This window comes from Canis lupus, chromosome 22, assembly GCF_011100685.1.
Source record: "Canis lupus familiaris isolate Mischka breed German Shepherd chromosome 22, alternate assembly UU_Cfam_GSD_1.0, whole genome shotgun sequence".
Classification (NCBI taxonomy): domain Eukaryota; kingdom Metazoa; phylum Chordata; class Mammalia; order Carnivora; family Canidae; genus Canis; species Canis lupus.
Window position 1 is genome coordinate 30,728,617 of NC_049243.1, and position 26,706 is coordinate 30,755,322.

General features: G+C 35.2%; 1 protein-coding gene across 13 annotated transcripts in view; it reads right to left on the minus strand.

The window, feature by feature from the left end:
* The window catches only part of MYCBP2 (MYC binding protein 2), a 258,986-nt gene that overhangs the window by 26,581 nt on the left and 205,699 nt on the right, over window positions 1-26,706 (minus strand). For 10 of the 13 annotated variants that reach the window (XM_038569796.1, XM_038569801.1, XM_038569797.1 and 7 more), the window contains 13 exons: window positions 23,036-24,679; window positions 21,770-21,939; window positions 20,585-20,829; window positions 18,388-18,555; window positions 13,766-13,923; window positions 12,650-12,849; window positions 11,666-11,815; window positions 8,186-8,346; window positions 7,044-7,200; window positions 6,638-6,862; window positions 4,148-4,213; window positions 2,507-2,746; window positions 2,066-2,164 (listed from right to left, as the gene is read on the minus strand). In XM_038569796.1, coding sequence (XP_038425724.1) covers window positions 2,066-2,164; window positions 2,507-2,746; window positions 4,148-4,213; window positions 6,638-6,862; window positions 7,044-7,200; window positions 8,186-8,346; window positions 11,666-11,815; window positions 12,650-12,849; window positions 13,766-13,923; window positions 18,388-18,555; window positions 20,585-20,829; window positions 21,770-21,939; window positions 23,036-24,679 — 3,683 coding nt within the window. The remainder of the gene's footprint in view (window positions 1-2,065; window positions 2,165-2,506; window positions 2,747-4,147; window positions 4,214-6,637; window positions 6,863-7,043; window positions 7,201-8,185; window positions 8,347-11,665; window positions 11,816-12,649; window positions 12,850-13,765; window positions 13,924-18,387; window positions 18,556-20,584; window positions 20,830-21,769; window positions 21,940-23,035; window positions 24,680-26,706) is intronic. The other 3 variants (XM_038569803.1, XM_038569792.1, XM_038569798.1) reach the window with 2 other exon arrangements.

The window sequence follows — 26,706 nt, forward strand, 5'->3', positions numbered from 1 at the left end:
AGAAAAATGAAAATGTACCCATACAAAAATCTGTACACAAAATGTTCACAGCAGTTTTATTAATAATAGCCAAATAGAGGAAACAAACCCAAATATCCATTGAAAGGTCTAAGGATAAACAAACTCTGGTAAATCCATAAAATGGAACACTTCTTGGCAACCAAAAGAAACAATTACTGATACATGCTCCTACATGGATGAATATCAAAATCATTCTACCAAGAGAAAGAAACCAGATGGAAAGGTTCTATCCTACATGGCTCCATTTATATGACATCTGGGAAAAGGCAACACTAACAAGGGCAGAAACTAGTTCAATGATTGCCAGGGTCAAGGCATGAGGTGAGGGGACTGACTGCAAAGGACCAGGAGGGGAATTTTAGGAGTGATGTGTTTTAAAACTTCTTTGCAGTGATGATTCTACTACTGTATATGTTGTTCAAAATTCATAAAAGAATACAATTTAAACGGATAAATTTTTCCCTATCTAAATTCTACTTCAAAAATCTTAAAAATGATTCTCTTAACAATTATGCTATTTTACGGGCATCTTATCACTAGCATAAACTTTCCCAATCAACCTTAACATCTCAACATACACTCTCCTACTATTAGATCAGCCTCAAATGAGCCCTGCTCCCATACCCTCTGTCAATTCATGTTCATTACCTACCAAAAGCCTTTTGGGCACTGCTCCAGGGCATAATACTTTTCAGTGTACTCTGAAACCCTATGTCATGTGCAATTTCTTCATGTACATAAATAATTGATTACATGATACCCTATTGATTTTTTGGGGTGTGTGTGTGTGTGAAAGGTTTATAACTAAGAACAAAACACAAGCTTTCTGATGGCTTGGTACCAATTATCACAGTTATTTAGCACAAAATCACCATTTGCTAAAATTCAACTGATTTACTGAATAGTCACACAGTCTTGTAGTTATTCAAATGATTATCTCCAAGGGGTGCTGAAAGAAACAACCAGGAACCAATGTTTATAAAATCTTATTTTCTATAGATCCCAAATAGAAAGATGTGGATGACTTAGACATTATTATATCAGAAGGCACAGGGCTAGACTAAGTCCTTAAAATTATCTTTCAATGAACTCCCAAGGTGATTATCTGTAACATCAAAAGACATAAGAATATTGAGACCAGTCAGAGTTGACCTCTCTTTTTGGAAATAGATGAGGTTTTCCTCTTGGGTACAATGCTTTAGAGTAGATCAAATAAGTAAAGGCAATCACATTTTAAAAGAAATTTTAAGAATAAGATAAAGAACAGATTATTCCAATAAAAATGTGCTGAATGCATGTGTGTTTATGCCAAGGATACAAAGACAAATCAGATATGTACTTGGTCTTTAAGAAGCTATGATTCAGTAGAAGAGACAAATGTGCACAAATAAACATATGAAAGAAATCAAAAGAGACTCACAGAAACTACTATGAAGTTTAGCAGAAGGAAAACTGCGTATTGTTTGGGGAGAAATCATAAAGAAGATTCCTGGAGAAGATAGTATTTTTAAACTGGACTGTGAAGGGCAGATTAAATGGAGGAAGGAGATCATCATCACTGGCGTACAGTATAGTACGCTGTTTTACAAATCCTAACATTTGAACACAACAGCCCATGATACAGAGCAGATTTTGTTGTTATTTACAATACTAGCTAGTTCATATATAAACAAATAATTTTAATAGTTTCATCTTCTAGTTAAAGTATTTTTTTAAAGATTTTTTTATTTATATATTCATGATAGACAGAAAGAGAGGGAGAGAGAGAGAGAGAGAGGCAGAGACACAGGCATTGGGAGAAGCAGGCTCCATGCCAGAAGCCCAACACAGGACTTGATCTTGGGACTCCAGGACCATGCCTTCGCCCAAAGGCAGGTGCCAAACTGCTGAGCCACCCAGGGATCCCCTAGTTAAAGTATTAAATAGTAATTGCATATAAACTAATATCACCTATCCATTAAAATACATAGCAATAGATGGACTGTTTCACTGAACAAAAATAATGAAAAAGGTAAATAAATATTTTTAGAATACAAATAAATACATTGTATACTTTTTCCTCTCCTTCAGGTGATGACAGTAATGCTTTTTCCTCTTGTTCCGGTGTAGGTTCAGCATCTCCAGAGATGAGCTTTCCAAACACCTGATGAAGTTGGGAACATGAGAAGGAATCAATGGCAGTAATTATCAGTGTGAAAGCTAAAGGACACATGAGCTAATTCTGCAGGTTTTATAATATGAGTAGGCTATTCTCGCTACATGCCACTACTTGAAAGAATTATGAATGCAAAATGAAGTTTTGCATTCATAAAATGAATCCTCAAAATGAAGGAGTTGTGGGGTTATAAGAAGAGAAAATGGGTCACATCTCTTGTCTGTCATCTCTAACAAGTTTTGCAAAGTAGTTTGTCACCATCTTAGTATTCTTATTGAATAAGATTATTTCAGAGTATCCTGTGCTAGATTAGGTAGTAAGGACACTCACTTGAGATGTAATAAGTCTGAACACTCGCAGAGTCTCAGCTTCACAGTTCCTTTGCTGGGCCACACTGGCTGAAATCTGGCCAGCAATTTTTGTGCTTTCACCATCCTTCCAGCCAAGGACTTTTACTTGTCGAACTCTCAGTGTATTTTCTGGGCCTTTCAATTCAATCTTGATGATGTGATTATCTCCTCCTGGAAGTTCACTTGTTACCCAACCAATATGCCTGGAATCCAAATCAACCTAGCACAATAAAAAAGGGATAGAAACCTGATATAGCTCTGTCACTCTTGTCCCACTCTCTTATCACTGTCCTAGACTTAGTGCGAATAACAGCAAGCTCAAATCACAAAGACCTGTGAAGAGACCAAGGTTTACTCTGTTACTGCACACTGATTATCTTACTGAAACCTTGTGAGGATAAGTAATACTATAGTAGCTATTATACAGATGAAATGAGGTTAACACAGGTTGAAGAGTTCTCAGTAGAAGGTGGAATTAAGAATTAAAATGCAGGTTTGAGTACTTTCCAGGGACAAGTTACTTAACTAACATCATTAAAACAATTTATGTGACTGTCCTTTTCCCTATACTGACCGTGAGTAGAAACACTCACAAGATCAGAATGGGGTCCTATCTTGTGCATCTTACCATAAAAGCGCTATTTAAAGATAAGCATTTAAAAAAAATAAGCATTTTGATGTGTAGTTACTAAATGGTTTAAAGAAAAATTAAATATAGCTTCACATTTGTGATTCCTTATTTCACTGTATAAGAATATAACTTTTTTCAAGGATTAAATTTCAATGCACTTGAAATGGTTTCTGATGCTACTCATTGGATCAAATGAAAATTGTTCTTATGCTATTTGATGTCTAAGAGAAATGACCTGGGACTTCTACATTATTTATATAGACATATATATTGATATTATTTTAGTTGATAATGCCAATTTTCTAGAAAGAGCATTAAGCATAAATAAATACTATCTCACTGAATAGGATGATCTCCCCCAAATTTTTAGCCTTTTAAGCAAAATTTATTATTTATCTAATCCAAAACCTCAATTCATTCTTTCAATATGATTTGAAAAACAAAGCAAGTAGCCAACATTTATGGGACAAAGTAGCTATAGAAGAACAGCTTTGATAAAGTTTCACTAATACAAATCAGTTTATACAGAATCTCAGATACATGCCCAAATAAAACCTAACTTGTTTTTAGACATGGTTTGTAAATCAACTTGCAGCCTCGTTACAGTTTCAATGTTATAAGTGATAGATTTTCAGGCTAGAAGACAACAATCTACATTTTAACCTGAAGTGTAGGTGGTAACAATAAATTCGACCTATGATGCATTTAAGGCACTCTGAATCTTTCTAAGGGAGGTGGAGGTAGAGTGGAAGACTCTAGGTATAGTATAATCGCTCATGATAGGACATTTAGGGTACTAATGGATAAGATGGTTAGCACAGGGATGGTTGTAAATGTTCCCTTATCTGGACTATTTGTCAGTTTAGTGTTTTATAAACAAATGATTTCCTATAATACTTTGGTAGCATGTCAAAATTAGAATTTAACATTGGAGGCTGAGAAGAATTTCTCCCTAGGTAGCAAAACATTTAATGACAAAATTGTAATTACCTGCTTTATTCTGCATAAATCTTCTACTGCTTTGCCAGTTAAGAAGGTCATTGAGGTAACTTTATTCTAAAACAGACAATTCACAACAATTATTATTCCATATTCCTGTTCCTGAATTTACAACGATTTATGGCCTACCAATGTCACATTAACTCTTCTGCATGTCTGTCATCATTCTTCCTAACTGATCTCACTCCATCTGTTTGAACAACCACATTCTTACAATTCCAGTCTTCCCTTGTCTTGTTCTCACAAAGTCTACCTTCAGTCTCGATGGGCTTTGAAAGAGGAGCTTGGCATTCCCTTTTTTTTAATCCAAAGTCTAAAGATTTAAATTCTGTCATGAGACCTTTCGACACCTCTGTTTGTCACTCTTGTCCCACTCTCTCTGCAATAGTTTCATAGCTTCCGGAGGTAAAAGCAAGGTAGGTAGGTGGCTTAACCAACAAATACTTGTGAGTTGTCACAATGTATCCAGACTGCCTTACAGATTTTGAGAAGGATATATGAGAAGGATGAGTTCTATCCTTTTGAGATCCTTGCCACACTAGGGAAGGAACATTAACACATGAAAGAAATAATCCAACAGAAGTTCATTATCTTTAAGTACTGAAAACAATCATGCTGGTACTGGAGTAACTTTTACTCAAGGCACATCAAGAAATAGATTAGCACATTAATTCCTTGGAGAACTGCATACTTAGCTATACATCAGCTCTAGGCTGATGAAATTCAAACGACTGCTGTGTATAAGGCACTGGTGGCAGGTGGGCTGGGGACATTGACGTAAATAAGCCTCAAGGACACATGGCACTTAGAGGTTTCTTTTCTTTTTTCTTTTCTTTTCTTTTTTTTTTTTTTTTAAAGATTTTATTTATTTATTCATGAGAGACACAGAGAGAGAGAGAGAGGCAGAGACACAGGCAGAGGGAGAAGATGTGGGACTTGATCCCGGGTCTCTAGGATCACGCCCTGGGCTGAAAGCGGGCGCCAAACCGCTGAGCCACCCAGGCTGCCCAACTTAGAGGTTTCTTAAAAGGAAAGCAGATGTCAGATAATCTACTGGGCCTTTGAAAAAAGAATGTTGTGACAATTACTACCTAAAAGGGAAAAATGTCAAATTGATTTTAATCATTCCTCTAAGGCAGAGTATGTCCTGGCTTAAAATATACCAAGAATCAAAGGTAATATTGTATTGAACAGTAAATCCTAGCTAGAAAAATGTTTTGATTTCTTACACTTGACTTTCTAGTAAGGTAAGTAGTTTTACCAACTGAAACTCTTGGCTCTGAAGAGGAAAAAGCTTATGGCATATTAACTAAGCCCCCTTTTCTCATTCACTGCCAGATAACAGGAGTTGGGGGTGGCTGTGGATGGCAAGGAGTGTTGTGATAGCAGACTGGACTTCTGAGGTTGGCATTCCATCTGGGTTACCCAAGACCCAGCCTTACCACTGGCTTTTTCTGGAAAAGGAAATATGCGAATGGGATGGGAGAAGCCTGGCAATGGTCAAAGGAGATTTATTAATACTGTATCTGCTAGCAAGCCACACCCATTCTGAGGGAAAACTCTAAGGAGTACCCTTCCCTAGCAATGGAGGTAGAAGCATGTGAGTTTGGTGCCTTCTTCCTGGTTCAAGTAAACAGGATTCTATTTCCTTTGTTTACAGTCTTTTGTGAAGGAGTGCTTAATTCAGTTGAAAGATGTGAACAGGCTAGTGCTAGGAAAAATATAAATTATGATTATTCAGGTTAGTCTAGAAACCCCACCACCACTCTCATGACAGCTAAGGGTGAGGATTGGAAGCAGAGCTAATTACATGATAGGTCAAAGTGTATTAAGTGCAATCAGAGTAATAAAAAAGAACCTAGAGAAAGGAAAGAGTAATTTTTAAAAATATTTTTATTTATTTGTGAGAGAGAGAGAGAGAGAGAGAGAGAGAGATAAGTGACAGAGAGTATGAGCAGGGGGGAGAGTCTGAAGTCAGGCTACCTGCTCAGCAAGGCCTTGGGGCTCAATCCCGGGACCCTGGGATCATGACTTGAGCCAAAGGCAGACATTTAACTGATGAAGCCACCCAGGCACCTGGGAAAGAGTAATTTTATAGAAGAGGTACTGGGAGAGGAGTTTTTTCTTGGTCTTTGAGATTTTGGGAGATTCTGATAGGTAGAGTTTAAGGGGAGGGCTTTCAGGTCAAGAGAAGAGCTTTAACAAGGGCATGCAGGCAGGCAGTTATAGGACAGACATTTATTCTGCTTAGTTGGAGTCATGGTGTATGTTTAATCACACCTCTTTTTAGAATTGGTCTTCCATAGTGCCCCTTGTCCTCTTAACTTGTTTTTACATTTAAGATTTATTTGGGAAATATAAAAATGTTGTTTGGTTGGTGAAGTTCCACATGGAAATCTTTTTGCTAAACTCAGAAATAAGAGGGCATGGTCACTGAGGGTCTGAAAAGAACTGATGAGCCACAAATTAAGTCTTTCTTACCCCGAGATCTCGGGAATTGTCCACATGGACAGATACATAGCGGGCATTGATTCCTTTTACACAGTTGATGGTGATGTTTTTAGTTTTGTTTTTATCTTCATCTCCTGATTCCCAAAAGGTTTCAGTAGAACCGTCTGTTAAACTGCCAATCATGGCAGGTCGGCTTGAAGTTTTTATGTCAACAATGCTGGTTAAGTCCTTTAAGCACATTACTATGCACAGTTCCTACCAGAAACAAATGTACATTATTACAACACTGAAGTGGATATCTTTCATGATAATAAAACAAACAAAACATGAGGTAAGAAACAAATGAGTCAAATTGATTAGGAGTAACTTGCAGTTTCTCCTTCTAAACACTGTTTAATGTTAGCAGGGTAACAGAGGAAAGTGGTAAATGACTGACCTGACTCATTGCTTCAAAGCCAGACTGTATACTGATGCTAAAACTTTCTTCACTATCTCCATCATCTGATTTTGACAAAATATTGTTAATGTGATGAAAGACATTACTCTGATGGAGGAACTGGTGATCAGACTGCTTGAATTTCAGACTCCAGCATCTAAAAATGTATAAGCAATGTATTAAATAATTCCTACTGAATTCCTTGGAAAAGCACTCTGTAGTTTCAAAAAATCTTAATGTTCTAGGTAAGAAATAGAAATGAAAAGAATCAGGGAATAATATCACTGCCTTTTTGTGAGAAATAAAGGTAATTTCTTTGGAACAAGATAGGATCTAAAGAAAGTTCACTCATTGTACATATAGAAAAATACATTTATGTATAAAGAAATTTGCTTCTGTAATCATGAAGATAAGGCTACAGAAGCAAAAATGGTAATCAATTTTGTAGATAGATAAGTGTTACCCCCGCTTATTATACTAATTCATCAGAGTATATATAATACAACCTGCACTTCAAAAATCTTGTGAGGAAGAAACAAAATCTCCCCTCTCCTGGTCTTATCATCAGGGCTATGGGTAGCCAAAAATCACTCTATCACCTTACAGGCTTATAAAAATCAGTGGAGCATTTATTTATACGTGTGGCTCCATATGTAGATTTGATAACAAGGTTCACAATGTTGAAGTAGTGTTAAAATTTTAGCAGGCTTAGACTTAAAGTAGGTGATGTTCTTCAAGGTGGTAGATTTAGGCTATCTTGTATATAAAACTAAGTTTCCATTTTTCTTAAAATTCTTTTCAATTCAAAATACTTTTTTGATTTGTTTCTGTGACTTCATTCTCCCTTTCCCTTTGTGACATTTAAGATTCTACTCTTGGGTAATGCTGAGACAAGTGACTTAGGGGTAGAAAAGGGAGGAAAACTGTCATAGACTGATAATTCAAAGCACTAAGAAGTGTACTAACCTCATTTTATAGAGGGGCAAACAGGTGGTGAGCTAAGGAGGATGATTCTAGATTATGACAGTAATGAGTGAAACACCATTCATACCATGTAGAGAGATTCTTTGTATCTCACTCTTTAAAAAAAAGTCTTTCGAGCATTTTGAGCTTTGAATACTACATAAAACCTCTTTTCTTACCTTAGGGCCATTTGCTGTAATGAACTGCCACTGGGTAGAGACATCATAAGATCAGAGATTGTTTGAAGTAAGCGGTGAAATGTGTGGGGTAAAGGATGAGCAGCTTCACCAGCAATCACTATATCTGAGAGTGGATGTTCGCATACTCTTGTGTCTTTCTCCTAAGACAGAAATTGAAAGCAAGCTGATTCAGTCTGTATGCTGGAAAGAAATATCCCCCCACACAAAAAATTATGCATACTTGAAAGTATATATACTGTAAAGATAGTTATGTAACAGAAATGTAAATAACAAAACCAAATCATACCCAAAACATACATAATTATGTTTGTGTTATATTTTAGGGAAAAAGTGATAAGATCATTTATAAAAAAAATCACCAAATGAATATGGTATCTGTATCGATTCTGGTGTGCTCACAAATCTACTAACAGGGTGACTCTATGTGTGTATGCAGAAACTGAGCCTACAGCAGCCCGGGTGGCTCAGTGGTTTAGCGCTGCCTTCAGCCCAGGGCGTGATCCTGGAGAACCGGGATCGAGTCCCACGTCAGGCTCCCTGCATGGAGCCTGCTTCTCCCTCTGCCTGTGTCTCTGCCTCTCTCCCTCTGTTTCTCATGAATAAATAAATAAAATCTTAAAAAAAAAAACAAAACTGAGCCTCATTCAAACTGCTGATCCACAGAGTTTATTATGCAGGAATATTTAGTTTTTAGTTAGTGTTTGTCCAGTACATCTTTTTCTAAACTACTTTTAATCTTCCTGTACCTTTATGTTTTAGATGTGATGCTTATGAATAGCATCTACGTTTTGTTTTTTCATCTATTCTGACAATTTTTATCCTTTATTTATTTATTTGAGAGTGAGAGAGAGAGCATGAGCAGTGGGGAAAGGCAAAGGAAGAGGAAGAAGCAGACTCCCGCTGAACAGGGAGCCTGATGTGGGGCTCAGTCTCAGGACCCCAGGATTATGACCTGAGCCAAAGGCAGATACCCAACCAACTAAGCCACCCAGGTGCCCCTTATTTATTTTTTATTTCATTTCTATAAAAAATTTGTTAACATATAATGTATTATTGGTTTCAAAGGTAGAAGTCAGTGACTCATCAGTCTTATATAGTACCCAGTGCTCATTACATCACATTCCCTCCTCAATGTTCATCACCCAGTTACCCTGTCCCCCCACACACCTCTCCTCCAGTGACCCTCAGATTGTTTCCTATGATTAAGAGTCTTGGATGGTTTGTCTCCCTCTCTGATTTCATGCTTTTTTTCCTCTCTTGCCCCATGGTCCTCTGTTGTGTTTCTTAAATTCCACATGAGTGAGCTCAGTTGCCCAACCAACTGAGCCACCCAGGCACCCTAATTTTTGTCTTTTAAATAGAAGATTTAGTCTTTCTTATCTGCACTTATTTCTAATATGTTATTTTCTATTTGCACCGCTTTTTCTATTTTATTTTCTCTCCTGGGAGGGAGGGTAGAGTTTATTTTTTTCTCATTTCTCTATGAGTTTGCAAATTATACACTCCTTTTCTTTTCTTATCTCTTTTCTTTTCTTTTTTCTTTTTCTTCCTTCTCCCCTCCCTTCCCCTCCCTTCCCCTCCCCTCCCCTCTCCTCTCCTCTCCTTTCCTTTCCTTTTTTTGTCATCTCCATACCTAATGTGGGGCTGGAACTCACAACCCCAAGATCAAGAGTCACACACTCCATAGACTGAGCCAGTCAGGTGCCCCCGATACTCTCTCTATTCTTTGTGTAGTGACACACATGTATCACAATCTAATCAAAATCATTATCAATCCATGGAACACTAACACCAATCTCCTGCTTCCTGATATATATGGTACTGCTGAGTGTACTTTGGCACTAAGTTTTAAAAATCACTCCCATTACACATTATCACTTTTTATATAGTCTTTGTTAAGATGTAACACTTTCTTTTCTTTTCATTCTCGGATCTTCCATGTGAGAACTCCTATTATAACTGAAGCACATTACAATTTTCCTTGGTAACAGTCTATTTGTGGCAATCCCTCTGTTTATTTTTGAAAATATCTTTATTTTGCCCTCTTCAAAGATAGATTCACTGGATTGACAGTTATTTTTTCTCAGCACATTGAAAATATCAATTGATTGCCTTTTAAAAAAAGTTGTCTTATAACTTGCAATATTGTTACTGAAAATTTAGCTGTCATCCTCACTGTCCCTACTTTAAGTGTAATTTTTTCCTCTGTGGCTGCTTTAAAGACCTGCTCTTTGTTTTGATTGTTCAGATAATTTACTATGATTTGCCCACCATGATTTCTTTTTCCTTATTCTGCCTAGGGTTCACTGGGCTTCCTGATTCAATGCATTGTCATTTGTAATCAATTCTGGACAATTCTCAGGTAGCAACTCTTTAGTGCCTGGAACTCCAATTAGATAAATGTCACATTTTGTCATATTTTTTACTTTTTTTAAGCAACTCATTTTTTAATCTCCCATTTCTGTTTTATTCTGGATGATTTCAAGTCTCTTTTACAGTTCACCAATTTTTTTACTAATTTGCTGTAAATCTCAGAGCTGATTTTTTTTGTTCACTGCTTTTATTCTAACATTAATTATTCTAGTAATACATAATTCTTACATGTTATTTAGTTTTTTCATATTTGTTACTTATATTTCTTACATTATATTTTAAAGTTTATTTCTTTTAAATACATTAAACATAGCTATACTATATATATACAAACACACACAAACACACACACAGAGATAATTACAACCACTGAAGTTGCTGAAGATTTATTTCTGCTGCTTGTTGTTTCTACTAGTTCTCCCTCATGGTACTTTGTTTCCTTTTGAGTTTTAAGAATTTGGTTATGATAATGTTGCTTGATATCCTTGGAAGTTTATCATAAAATATCAAGCACCTAACTTTAGAATGCCTGCAAGTGAATTAAATGCTGTCTAGTTTACTGCTTCCCTTTACAGATATGGAAATGAAGCCCACAGTCACACTGGTACAGAGGTGGAAATGGGCTAACACCCAGGTTTCCAGGTTCCTAGTCAATGCTTTTTCATTATGCAGGTTGCTTCCTATAAATCCAGTCCTTTCATTTTTAAATTTCATATGGCTACACAGTACACTTTTTACTCTCTGCCAACTTACAGCAGTGTTGTGAAGTAGACAGATCTTCCATAGGATAATGTTGCCCTGTTTATCTGTATTATTTAGTATTTTAATAGTGTGTATCTTTCGGTTCATTGCTTCACGACAATAATGTTTAGTGAGAAATCAGAACTGAATGACCTCATTTTTGCTAGAGAGAAAACTTTCACTAAGTAGAGTGAATATGTTGCTCATAGAATTTAAATTTTATTCTTGCCTTTAGGTTATATAGTCTGTGAATGAGCTCATGCATATTATTGTATTATCTGAAGGTGGTTCTACTCTTCTATAAAAATATGGACAATTAAAAAAAAAACCCAAAATCTCATTTACTTGTTCTGCATTTTCTTTGTTTGTTTTATTTTCCTCATCCTCTTCTTCCTCTGGTTCCACTGGAGCAGGAGTTAATGATGCCACAAAATGCCACAGAATATCATGTAGAGAAGTCGTTTGGATGACATTACATAGAAGCCAGTTGAAAGCCTGATTAAATGATGGTTAAATGAGTCAAAGATGAAAAGAAAACATGTGAGTAAACATGCTTCTAAGTAAGAAAAAAAAATACCTCCATGGACCAAGTGTTTCAAGAAAAGATAATAAAAACATCTGACCTTTACTTCATTACAAACACACTAAACTTGAAATAGTCAATAATTTTGGTCCCAATTAAAAACTTCAGGGAAAATAATACTTATGAAACGCAATACAGAAATATTTTTTCAAACTACCTTTTATTTCAAAAGTTCATATTAATTTTTTGAAGCACATTTTTTCCCAACTTGCATTTAGGATAACACAGAATATGTTTCTGAAGTTTTATACAAGCTACCATATACTTAAACACATTTATATTGTTCCCATAATCAATGAAGTGCAGGTTATTTATTATACACATGACAAAGATTTACTATATATAAAAATGACATATAGCAACCTTATCATTTCTTAACAGACTCAGAAAAGTTATTATTGTTAAATTTATAACTCAAAAGCCCTATTTGTCATCTCTTTTTCATGATACTTCTAACTGAAATGACATCGTATTACAAAAAGCTTCTTTTAAAAAAGATACCAACAGGATTCAAACAATAAAGTAGTGTATAAATAAATTTCTTTAGTGTTTAAATATGGATCTTTAAATTCATTTATATTCATATACTGAAGAGTTTCATTTTGATGTGAACATTTGATATTTCTGATTGGCTAATGTCTCTTAATTTTTTGAAATTCCTGTTGAGTAGAAAAGGAAGTAACATTAAAGACAATCAACTGATTGGTATGATCAATGAATCAACAACCCCATGAATGTATTCATACCTCCATAGCAAAAACTCGGCAAGCAGATTTCCTTAGGGCCTGTTTCATTGCTATTTCAAGACCTTCCAGATCATGATGTTGTATGACAAAAGCTAAAACTGGCCATTGGAAATTTCGTTCTCCTTTGGAAAGAGAGCTGTGGGCTGAGATTAGCCGGGAAAGCTCAGGAGATGGATGTCGTAAGAGGGAAGAACCAACTTCTATTTATAAAAAAAAAAAAAAAAAATTAGGTTTCATAAACAATACATGCAATTAACATATTTGAGATGATATTAAAAATAATAGTATCTAGCTTATTTAGTATAGGGTCTTTGGTTTTTTTGTTTTGTTTTTACATGTGACACAAATCATAACCAAATCAATTTTTACTGAGGCTGAGAAAGATTAAGTTTTTTACTTTCCTAAAAAGATTTAGCTATTAAGTTGTCGAACTGTTTTTGAATCTAGACCTGAATCTAAAGTTCATGCTTCCTAAAACACTCTAAAAACTAAGTGTTGATTTATTTTCCCTAAATGGAATCTATATAAGATATATAATCACTTGTTTATAAATATTAGACCAGATCTTCATTTTAGTTAAATGGGCTACCTCATAAATCACCATATTATCTTTTTCTCTTGGATTTCTTTTATTCTTGACACAGAATCAAGCAGTTCTAATTAGGGGCTACTGATAACAACTAGTCCAGCTTATGTAATAACTTTTTTATTAAGAGCTACTCATATCCCCACATTATCTATTCAAAGTGGAAGTAGCTCCAAGTGTTATAAGCTTCTATTAGGAATGAGAATATAATCATGAAAGTCTAAGTAATTGAAACTACTAGTCCACTGAAACTTAGTAGAAGGGATAATGGAAGTAACATTTGGCTTAGATACCTAGCAGGTAAGATTTAAAGGTCAATTTATTTTTGAATTATCACTGGATGGTCTCTAGGTGTCTCTTCCAACTGAGATGCAAAATTTAAACAGATATACTTTTAGGTGTGTCACATAAAAGGAATGTCAACCACAATTTTAAATTAATCCATTTCCTTACAAAAACTAAATTTTACAAAATACCTGCAAATAAAACCATTTGGACAACACAATCTTCCTTTTCATCTTTATACTTACCAGTGTCCCCACTGTTAACTCTTCTTCTAGGAATGGCTTTAACTCGTGCAGGTAAAATGGAGTGTTGCTTATCATACTCAGAAGCAACAACTGAGTATGATCTTTGGAAGACAGTTCTCTTTGCAAGATCAGTATCAGTTATGGGACTAGTTTCCAAACTGCAGACAGAACATGATGATAGATAGAAATTTAGGAGAAAAAGTGAATAAAGGGAAACTATATTTAATTTATACCAGTGTAGTCAAATATATGAACCTATATCTCATGTGGAAACACAAAAATTCAAAGCCAACTTGACAATTTTTCCTTAAATCACAATTTCCTCTTTCCAAAAGCAGTAACATTTTGATTGATTTCAGAACCTGTGCCTTAAAACTTTTGGTTTTCTTAAATCTACTCTGCATTTTTAAATGCAAAAAAAAAAAAAAAAACATTAAATATTCTCAACTCCTTTCAGAATCAAAAGCATTGTGGTGGAAGTTATGTCATGATATTCAGGAAACCCAGACAGATATATGCATAAGAGCATGGAAGAGAAAGATTATAGATATATACATACATAATAAATTGGAAAGTGAAACAGTACAATGTTCATTCTGTACTTGAGTTTTCTATTAGGTTTCTCATTCTTGGGAAGTGCTGCCCACAGCCCTTTCTAGAGTATGGCCACACTAAGAGCAATGAGAAGTAAGAAACAGATTTTTGGCATAGAGTTATATTATACTGACATTCTAGAAGAAACTAAAATTTTTCTATTTACTATAGCAACATTAAAAAATACTTGAAAAGTTATTAATATGGTTATATTCTTTTACTGAGGCATTTTATAAAAAAGGGAAATTCCTTACTTTCTCTCTAGGACAAATTTACAAACTATTCTTTTCATGTATTCTTTTTTCCATTATTTCATTCCATATAGGGACAGTTTTGCTCACCATGAGTTCTGGATTTCTTTTCCATCATGCAAGCCAGGTTTGAACTCATAAATTTGTCAGTCAAGCTTATACATTTTCTAGGAAGTAGTTAACTCCCTGGCTGTTTATCTTACACACCACCTCTCTAAGCATATATACATTTTTGTTTGCACAGGCTATAAATAACTGCATAGAATTCATGGGGGTAAATATGCCTACTGGATGTCAGATTGAGCCAATAGGTTCCAGAATGACCAGAGAGCATATGGATACATTAATTTAATTCACTTTATTTTATTCTTTGAAGATTGTATTTATTTGAAAGAAAGAAAGAGAGAGCACAAGCAGGGAGGAGGAGCAGAGGGAAAGGGAGACGTAAACTCCTTGCTGAGCAGGGAGCACAACATGGGACTCGATCCCAGGACCTAGAGATCATGACCTGAGACAAAGGCAGATGCTTAACCAACTGAGCCACCCAGGCACCTTTAATTCACTTTATAAATGGTGTTACTATAAAACTCAAGACAGTTGTGCTTTTAGAGGAAGTTTATCCATCAACTTGAAAAAAAAAAAAAACATTGTTATACAACCTAAAATGACTTGTTCTTATAAAATTGGTCATGTTTGAAAAAAAAAAATTCAAGCAACACAAGAAAGCCAAAAGGAAGCAAAGATGACCATCACAACTTTGGCTACTTTGCATCAGATAATCCCCTGTTGTGGGGGGCTGTCTTGTGTACTGTAGAGTGTTTAGCAATATTCTTGACCTTTCCACACTAAGATGCCTATAGAACTAGCCCAGTTATGACAAACAAGGATGTTTTCAAACACTGCCAGATGTCACCTATGAGGCAAAACCACCTTCTACCCTCCCCCACTGAAAACCACTGATTTAATGGAGTCATTATTCATGATTTTTTTGTAATAGCTTGGGTTTGTCACAACTTTTTAACAAAACAGCTCAAAGATGCTGTATTCCGTGAATTACTATATGCTTGCCAAGTCTCAACCTGGCTGAATATAAAACACCTGAGTTATTGTTTTTCATTTAAGATTTTATGAAAATAACCCTTATGTTTAAAGTATATAGTCTTTTAAATGTGTTTTTTATAATATGCATTTATTTGATTAATGCCTTATTTGGTTCTAAGATTCTCGAGATATTTTATAATTTCAGTATATCTGATTAACTGGGTAAACCTTCCAAAGTAGTATTTTCTTTCTTCTGAAGCTTTAGAGATATTGTTTCACATTTTTTCTTTCATTCAGAGTTGTGCAACAGAAGTCTGAGTTCAGACTAACTTTTCCTTTTGCAAGATGACTTCTTTTCCTCTGCTCGGATATTTGAAAAGTTCTTACAGGTTTTTCCCTTGGAATTTCTGTAACTTAAGCTATTTTTTTAAGTTCAGCTATTCTTCACAGTCACCTCCTATAAAAATTGCCTTTTAATCTGGATTCAATATTTTATTATTTGGGAATTTTTTTTCTTAGTTTTAGATACATTTTCAAATATATTGGTTGGTTTGAAAATACCAATTATTCTCATGTTGTATTGTTCTGTTTCCACACCTGTTATCTTCATTCTAACTGCTATAATTTCTTTACCCTTTTACTCTTTACTCACTGTGATTATTTCAGATTTTTCCTTTATGTCAATCATTCAATTTACTATTCTAAACATTTTAATTTATTAGTCTTATAATGGTGTTGATTTGGTCTTCACTGTGTCTTGGCAGCTCTGTGATATATCCTTTTAACACATTCTGTTTTTTATTTCATTCTCCCATTGTTTCATTAAATATATGTCATTATCAAATTTTTCAGTACAGCAGAATACAAACAGAAATGTTCTTTTCTTCCTTGAGAGAGTTTTCCTTCAGATTGGGTTCTTCATCTGACTTTCATGACATACTATTTATTTTCCTTTTGATAATATTTTAAAGTAAGCAGCTCTGTCTGGGTCTTTTGTTTTGATGAAGTATCAGTGGATTTCCCTAGAAATCATTTTCCACACTATTTGACACCTGCTTTTTTTCCCCTTCTAGAGAGAACTTGAAATTCTATTGAATATTCTATACCAGGAACATTACACTGAGATGAGTATCTATCCTCTTTCTGTGGCAGTATTCCCTGGCACTTTGGATTGTTGCTTCACTTCAGCATTGAACTGTGGGAAATAGGATTCCCTAGATGTCCACTTTCTTCTGTGACACTAGTGATGAACTGAGGGCTTCTACATTAGATGATTTTATCTTGACTATGATATTCATGATACACAGAATATTCTATGATATTCCAAGATACATGGAAACTTCTTTTCACTGTCTTTATCTAGAAGTTTATGCCACTTTATTTTAATCCTAAAGGGTAACAACAATCCAATGAATCACATTTATCAGACTAGTCTCAAAATGGTTTCTAACTCTTAAAAAAAATCTCCCTCCTTTAGAGATACTTTATTATCTTTATTTTTTATTTTTTTAAAAATTTTTATTTATTTATGATAGTCACAAAGAGAGAGAGAGAGAGAGAGAGAGGCAGAGACATAGACAGAGGGAGAAGCAGGCTCCATGCACCGGGAGCCCGATATGGGATTCGATCCTGGGTCTCCAGGACCGCGCCCTGGGCCAAAGGCAGGCGCTAAACCGCTGCGCCACCCATGGATCCCCTTTTTTATCTTTAAAGATATAAAAGGCTATCCTTTATTCTTTGTAGAAAATTTTATTGATTTTTACTCTTTGTAGAAAATTTTAAAAGCAGCTCAAGAATAACTGATGAATAATCCACACAGTTGGGTGGAAATGTTGCAAGTATTTTTGATGTAAAAATACTAATTTGGATATATGAGTTCTATTGTGTGTATTAAAATAGCTGTTATATTATTAGCTTATAATTATAACTGCATAGTATTAACACAGTGGCATATCTTAGCAAGCAGCACGTTTTTTCTCATTTATAGCAAATTTCTTCCTTTCCAATGATAATGTGTCTGCAATTACTCATGCCTGATATCTTGATGCTATCCTAAACGTATCTTTTCAATTACCCAGTTAGCCAAGAAGCCCCATTGGTATTTACTAGAAAATATTTTTTATCTATTTTTTTTTAATAATCATTGTCAACATAATTCAACTCCACACAGTGAAAATCTTTGACTAAATTTATAAGCTCCCCAATTGACACTGTGAGACTATCTTTGCATTTTTATCCTGAAGTTCCTCCTCCAAAAAGTCCTAGTGGTACCCTAATTCCCTCTGCATTATATTTATATGCTTTCATTCAGTTTTTAAGGAGGTCTTTACACTGATACTACCACCATACCTAAGTGGGTGGTAGATTGTATGCAATAATCTGGTAAATTCAAGATTTCTTTTTGGTGCTTTGAAACCATGAAACTTTCTCTAAGCACTGCCTCAAAGTGACTTTTCTCTAGTCTGATTTATTACAGCACTAAATGATACAATATCATATAATGGAATCCTTCATTATTACTTCATTACTTGGTCTTTTCTTTCCAACTACTCTGCCTCTGCCTTATTCATGTATGTATGCTTTTTTCTTACTGCTCTAATACTTAGCAGTGCTGACTCATTGTCCTTCTGGAGATGGAAGGATATACAAAAGAACTTCAAAAGACTTCTTTTCTTGTTCAAAGTCTTTCTCCCACCAAATACTGGCTATTCAACAGAGACGAGAGAATTGAAATACCTTGGTGGCATAGACTTCATATTGCTCTCTGGCTCTTCAAATACATTAGGACTTGCATCAGGGGTTACAGATATGTACGGGGCAGGTACAGATGTTGAACGTAGATATCTCATTTCATCCTGGAATAGGTTGTCATCTTGATAGCCCACAAAATTTTCATGATGATGCCTGCATTAAATCAAACCCAGTAGCTTCAAGTAGGATGGCACCATACTTTTCATTTTTAATCTCTTTTATAAAAGTAAAGCAGCACATGTAATTCAAATAGGGTGAAGTACTAAAATACTCATAGATGTCAGTAGGAGGAAATAAAAGTCTGACAACTTCACACATCAATATTCCAGGTACCACAAACATTTCAAATCCAAAATTGAACTCATTTTCTTTTATTTTGAGAACTTTTCCATCCTTGAGTTTTCGAGTGATCCCACCAACTACCCAGGTGCCTAGGTTGGTGTTGTGGTAGGCCTAGACCTCAACTGTGACCAGCTGTGATCACTCAGCCCTGTGAATACTAGGTTTCTTCTCTTCTGACTCCCCATCATCACTGCCCTGGTTCAGGCTCATGTTTCTTGCATGGACTATTTAAATATAATCGGTCACCTTTTTTGGTAGGAACATATGTAAGAATCAAATGTTCCATGGAGTGGGGTGGGTGTGGGTGTCCATTCCCCAGAGGGCTAAAAATATAAAATCCATAATTATGGTAGGGTGGCATTTTTTTAACATGTTTTACAATTTGATTCTTTCCTTTTCAAACTGGAACAAAGAGTTATTAGCCTAAGTTTACTAAGTGGTCTGACTGAAGATAAAGATTTGTTGCATTTGGCACACTTAACGATTTCTACCCTGGTCTCCAATGTATTTAGTATCATATTCTCATTTTGTTTCCTATTCATTTTATTAAAGTACAAGGCACAAAATTAAAAAAAAACATATATATATATATATAATTTTGCTATAGAGAGGACAACACTACCATAATAAAACTGTTGGCTGGCAAGCTATTCCTGTAGGCAATTTCCAGAAATCTTCATTTGACAGCTCTTGAAAAAAGTCTGAATTTGGTATATCAAAGGCTGTTTATAATGCCAGTGTATAATGTATGGAAGTATAGGCTGTACAACTCAAGTTCAATATAGGAAAATAGTATACTATTAACAGGCTTCCTCCACTTTCAGTTATATCCTTTATGAAGTTTCCATGTTCGAAGCAGAGTAATCTTCTAACTGCAAATCAGTTTATGCATTTCCCTGTTTAATATTCCTTAACTGTTTTCCCTGTATATGGGATAAAATCCAAACTTAGCATGGGCTATAGGGCCCCACAATACTTGGCCTTAGGTAACTATTTCTAGGGCATTTCATATGTTTCTCCCAGTGGCCAATGCTTTAACCAGCCTGATTCCTTAAACATGTAATGCTATTTCACATTTGTCTTCACACATGTGCTTTACTCTGTGAGGAACTGCTATCTTCCATCACCTAGTTGATTGATTTCTATTGATCTTTCAAGACTGCTAAAGTGTCAGATCCTCTGGGAACCTTTCCTGATTTCCTTGGAAAGATTCAGGTACTCTCCATCCTTTATGCTCTAACAGCATTGTATGCATACTTCTATTACAGAACTTCCTCATAAACATTTTCAATGTTTCCTTTACAGGTCTGTCTTACCACCAGAGTGTAAGCATGTGGAAGTAAGGATTTTATTATATTCATCTTGGTGTCTTCAAGTTCTAAACAAAGTTGGTAATCAGCTAACTAACATTTAAATGCTAACAGAATGAATAATTTAAAAAAATGAAAGATTTCAATAGCAAATTGTTTCTTTCCACTTTAGCCTTTCCAACTATCAATAGACTGAAGTCAGCTTTCCAAAAGTAAAAGATAGCTGAAGTCTTAGTTTCTAAGATATTTTGTATTAATAATACAAACTGATAGAATATTTACATGAGTTTTTAAATACTTACTACCATAAAATATGTACCCTACCGGTTATATATCGGTCAAGGCAACTCACAAAGTAAATTCCCAGAGATCTCTTTATTGTACACAAAAGGTAATGTAGTGTGGGTATTCAGAGCATGATATTAATCAACAATGGCTATCAATCCCAAGTGATTAAAAAAAAAAAAAAAAAAACAACCAGCAAGTTATAGGTAAAAAAAAAAAAAAAAACAACCAGCAAGTTATATTACCTAGCTAATGTCTGCAGGTAGAGACAAGGCATTTTAACGGGAAGATCCTCAGAAATGCCCTCTTTCACGCTGGGAAGATGAGACTGAAATGGCTTTGCAGGATGGTAACACAGAATGCTTGGCTCCGCTGCACTGCTCAGCGACAGTAGGAAGAGCGCATTTGCTTTAATCACTTGGTGAGCTTCCATAGTGGGCAAGGCACGAGGAGTCTTGACTTGCATTGGCTTCCTCCTGGATTGTTTGACCTGCCAAAAAAACCTCCATAGTGATCTTTTCCTACTTATATTCAAAATTTAAATTTCCTAACCTAAATACTGTGAGTTTCTCATAGAAATTATTAAACACTTATAGAACTATTTTAAAATAATAATGATTACCAAAAGTAACATTCACTTTTTGCTTTTTCTGAACTGTCTGAAATTATTTATTTATTTATTTTAAAGATTTACTTATTTAATGATAGACATAGAGAGAGAGAGAGAGAGAGAGGCAGAGACACAGGAGGAGGGAGAAGCAGGCTCCATGGCGAGAGCCCGATGTAGGACTCAATCCCAGGACTCCAGGATCGTGCCCTGGGCCAAAGGTAAGCGCCAAACCGCTGAGCCACCCAGGGATCCCTGAAATTATTTTATTTTGAACATAAACTATTTTTCTTTCCTTGGGGGGGGGAACCCAAACACCTAACTATAAAATGTAATTTTATAAAGAGTAAATTGTGTGTGTGTGTGTGTGTGTATGTGCATGTGTTTGGCAAAATTTTTAGTTAGATGTGCCTCTAGTTCCCATGACACCTATAACATAGTTAAAGGTAAAGAAAAAGAGGAGATAGGGAGTAGAAAATAGAAAAGGAAAAGGGAAGAAAAGAAGAGTTCAGATAAAGGTGAAGAGGGAAAGCTATGTATATGTGTAGAATAGCACACCATTAATAATAAAGAATTACATAGTAAACATTGTAAGGTATATGTGCCACATGTTAGTTGTTCTGTATTATCCCGATAGAATTTGCTTTTGTAATTAAAAATAACTAACCTAGTACAAATATTAAACTTGTATATTATTACTATTATAAAAACTGATCTTTAACATCAATTCTGTAGAGTTATCTAATATTGTATGATGATAAACAGCGATTTTATAAGATTTATTCTTATTACTAACAGTATAGCCAGAACAGAATAAAAATACCTTCTCCCTTGCAGCAGCCTGTTTTTCACGGAGGTATTTTTCTCTACAGCGATCACATACCAGATACCAAGTGCTTCCTCCAATGCCCCCATCACCACAGTTACCAGCCCATCCTCCACAAAAATGCCCAATGCTATTGTAACCTTGTCCACCAGCATACCGGCCACAACCTAGAAACAAAAGCAAAAATAACAGTTTAAGTGTCCTTAGCAATCTGATCCTTGACACTTACCCATGAGTGATGATTTACTTTCCCAAAGTAAGCAAAATACTTAATCAAGTATTTAACTTTTCTTTTCAGGCTATTAACTGCATTAGAAAAATTGCATGCTTGTCCAAAACTAACCAATTAAATGATGCCTGAAATATTGGAGATACTCTATACAGGCAGAAAAAAAAAAGAAAGATATAGGTACATTTAGATTATTGACATATGCCAATAAGATTGGACAAAACGTGTAAACATTCAGTAAGAATGATATATTTTAAGGAACCACATATTTTATAAAACATTTCAGGTGGTATGTAAAAAGAAAAAAATTAACAAAATTCATAACAGGTGAATTTTGGAATACTTATCAACTGTTAAAGAAATCCTACATTTATCTAAAATACAGTCTTCTGATTAAACAGCTGAGATCAGTTCCATAGGAAAATGCCCAAGGAAATCAGTATAGTCTAATTTAATTTACAATTTTTAATAGGCAAATACTAAAATTGAAGGAGACCTAATACTGGGATTTTTCCTATGTGTGTGGACATGTCATTATTTCTATTGTACCTTAAAAAGTATCCTTTGGGTAACACATAAAACATTTAAAAATAAAGTGTTCCAGACTGTGATATATTAAGATGCCATTATGCTATACTGTATAAGAAATTAGCACAGTATAAGAAATTCTACCAATTTTCCACAAAAACAATACTGATGATGCATTTTACATAAAGTTTCCCGGGATGCCTGGGTGGCTCAGTGGTTGAGCATCAGCTTCTGGCTCAGAGTGTGATCCTGGGATTTTGGATCCAGTCCCACATCGGGCTCCCTACATGAAGCCTGTTTCTCCCTCTGCCTATGGCTCTGCTTCTCTGTGTCTCTCATGAATAAATAAATAAGATCTTAAAAAAAAAAAGTTTCCCTTTAACAATTTATACAGCAGCTCAAGTTAGAAATTATTTAGTTCAAAAAAAAAAAAAGAAGTTATTGAGTTCATTTTTTTTTTTTTTTATACAAAGTACTTATAATACAGATTCAAGAATACTGTTTACCTGGGTGAGCCTGTCTCATGTGATAGGTCACTGGGTATGGATGGGATTCTCCACACAGCTCACAGATGGTATCTTTCTCTGGTCCTCCCACTGCCAGCTGGGCCATCTCACCAAACAAATTACCCCTGGGCCGAACTTCTGTCTTTTCCTTTTTCTTTTTGTCTTTTTTGGCCTTCTTATTCTCTTTTTCACACTCTTTCTTTTTAAGGACTGCACAAGAACCGGGACTTGGAAAAATCATATTCTGGGAAGCTGCTTTGATAGTGGCCAAAGAGATATCTTCCCAAAAAGCTACTAAATGTTGTAAAGTTAAGGGAAGAGGAGATTTGGACTTCATCGGGTGGTGCATGGACATTTCAAAAGTGGCTTCAGTTTTCCCATCCTCACATTTTTCATGCAGGGGCGGTTCTTTAAGCATAGATAACACCTTATTTTTGTTGATACTACCCATTTTAGATATATCTGGTCCATGGGGTGCAATATTAAACATATTTAGTGCAGATGATATCTCCAATGAATGTCTATTTTTTAATTTGGTTTCCTTTTCTTCTGTAGGCTGTTGACTGTTTAAACTATTTCTTATAGGAGCATGTTCTTTGGAAAGTTCAGGATTAAATTTTAGGAAAGAGGAACAAGCCATTGCATCGTGTACTATGCCTTCATGCCACAGGAAAGAAGCAAAGACTGCTCTGGCACACTCCGCCACAGAAGGAGACATGGCTTGCTTGGCTGGCTCTAAAGGTTTAGATCCATCTCCTTTAAAGAGAAAGCTAGATTTTTCCTTTTTGGGCCTGGTGTGCCTATTAGCACATTTTCTACTAATTTTGGGGGATGCTCTCATTTCCTGTTCATCTTTCAGTGGTGCTTTTCCTATACTGAAATGAACTTTATTTGAACTTTCATCAACACTCTTAAATTCACTGCTTTCATCACAAGTGCTATCTGTTAGACTATTTGTTTTTAAAGTACTTGAAGTGCAGACTTCGACCACCTCACTGTGAAGGTTTTCTTGTACCACGTGGGGAGAAGGAGCTCTATTTTCAGATCCAGGGGAATCTTTAGAATCCTTTGGGACTGGTTTTGGTTTTGGTGATGTTGATCGTCCCCTTAATGGTTCTGTGAGTGGCATTTTCTTCTTGCGTAGAGTATCTGGGTCAAGTGTGTAAGAGTCTGATTTAGAACGTTCCCGAGGAGGATCAAGTTTAGTCTTAACAGGAGCAGTGCTTTTCTGAGGTAGATTTTTATCATGTGGTGAGGAGGAGCGTGGAGAACTAGCACCAGATGGGCTAGACCTATTGGCTGGGAGAGTCTTTGGCTTAGGAGATGATGATCGAGAACCTGGCCCTGGGGATTCAGCTCTAAAGCTAGAAGACATCCTCCCATCAGATTTTAGTGTCTGCAAGGTGTTGTGATTGGGGGACAAAGACCTACTATGAGAGTCTGACCTCAACTTTGCAGCATCAGATTTCAACATAAGGGATTCACTAGCTGATAAACCTTCTGTACCCCTTGGCTTCTTCTGATCAGCAGTAGTCCGGCTCACACGTCCCTCAGGTTTAAGTGATCTGCTGTGTTTGGAGGAAAGTTCTGATTTTCCTGATGTAGAGACTGGTCTAGAAGATGTTGAGATAGTTCCTCGGTCACCTGTATGATCCATTTCATAGTGAAACTTGTTAATAAAACTATAACTTACTGACAATATAGCCACTAGATACTAAAATAAAAACATAGCTAAAAAATTTATATTATCATAGACAAAAATACATGAAGAATAAAGGAACAAAGGGAACTATTTCTCATAAAATTTCTATTGCATCATTATACAATCATTTCCACCAAAAACTATTTTCATGGATGCACAAGAAACTGAACAAACAATACCTATGCATCAGTATGAATTATCCATGATATCTGAATCTCAGCCCTAGTACAATAATTAATTAGAATCTAAATTCAGGGACAGACTAGAAAGAAAAAAGCATTACTAATATTTTTAAATAAGAAATTAGGAAAACCTATGTATTTTAAAATTTAAGTAGTCTGGCTAAATTTCCGGTAGAGTCATACTTCATATCCTTACTAGGATAATGGTACAGATCTTACTAATTAGAAAACTGAATTTATAGATAGATACATTTATTATTTTTAAGTACACAAATACATACAATTAGGCCAATAAAAAACTGCTTAGGAAACATTCTAATGATTGGATTAGAATTTATAATTAATATATGAATGCCCGAAAGTTATTATTTAATTACCTGTAATTCAGGCAGTCTATTGTTTATAAACAGATTGTATTCTAAAAGTTTATTTAATTAATTAAGTTTAGCTGGTGAGAACTTAGAGCTTGTGTCCTCTTGGAAAAAGAACAAATGGCGGGAATCTTCAGAATTAGTAGTTTAAGTCTGAATCATAAGGCCTTGAAATAAGGAGTCAGGAAAATAACAGAAAAAAAGAAAAAGAAAAAATATCCCTTTTTCCTAGGCAGAGCACTAGGTATTTCTACAGGGACACCATTTGTTTTTGGCATCCTGGCCCTCATGACATACCTCTCCTTCCTCATACTTTCCTTTGAGGCATTAAAGCCAGGGTGTCCTTGTCACCAGTAAGTGGTCAACCTAAACATTACCTTTCGTCCCTAAAATAAAAACGTCTACCTTTCATGCATATACTAATATTCTAACTAATATTAATTAGTTGTGAGGGAAAAACAATCTGATTAAAGTGATTCAAGTGGTATTAAAAACTCAAAATCCATAAACCTTGCTAGAAGTATTTACATTTTTTAAAAAAAGGGTATTTGGTAAATTGAGATAGATCTCTTACCTAGCTATATTGCAGATATTTCTCTCTCTTTTTTAAAGGGATGCAAACCAATCTGGATAATGTAGGGAAATGTCTTTTGGCTGGGTTATGTGCATGTGCAAGGGCACATATATGTTTGTAGTCAACACCCTAGTTGTCTATAGGTCAAAGCTGTATTACCACGAAATCTCCCCTCCTAATAAGGTTCATAAGGTCCATAAGGACTGGTATCTTTGTCCGTTACTCTTCACTGATATACTGTCAAGAATAGGTCTTGGGATATAGTACATGCTCAATAAATACTTTTTCCTTCTGCTATTCCCAAATTTCAGATTCTCTGAAAATTACATTTTTTATAATTATGACTCCCAAAGCCACAGGGCAGAGTTAACTGTAGCCATTATGGTGTAAGGGTCAGATGCATGCAAGTCTTTTAATTCTGTAGTAAAATAATGAAGTAGGGCAAATAGCCTATCTAAGGCATATTAATGAACAGAACAGTTGTTTTAATTGCAATATGTTCAGAATAATTATTCTTATTCTTTGGATGAACAAAATAACTATACTAACTATAATGCTCTTCAGTTTCTATAGTTCTTTATTATTCTATCATGAATTTCATTTATCATATGTAGCATGTATTCTTTGTATAAAAAGCATGTAAGAGACTGGGCTAAATGCAGGGAAAAGTGGTGAAAAAACCACAATATGGAAAAAAAAATTTAGATACTGATGCTCTTGGTAGAACACAGATAAAAAGAAAATCTTGAAAAATAAGTACTCTCAAACTGTACAAAAGTAGTTTAATAAACTGCTGCTCATCTTATTGATCTAGTAATAGAGCCATAGAGCTAATTTTATAA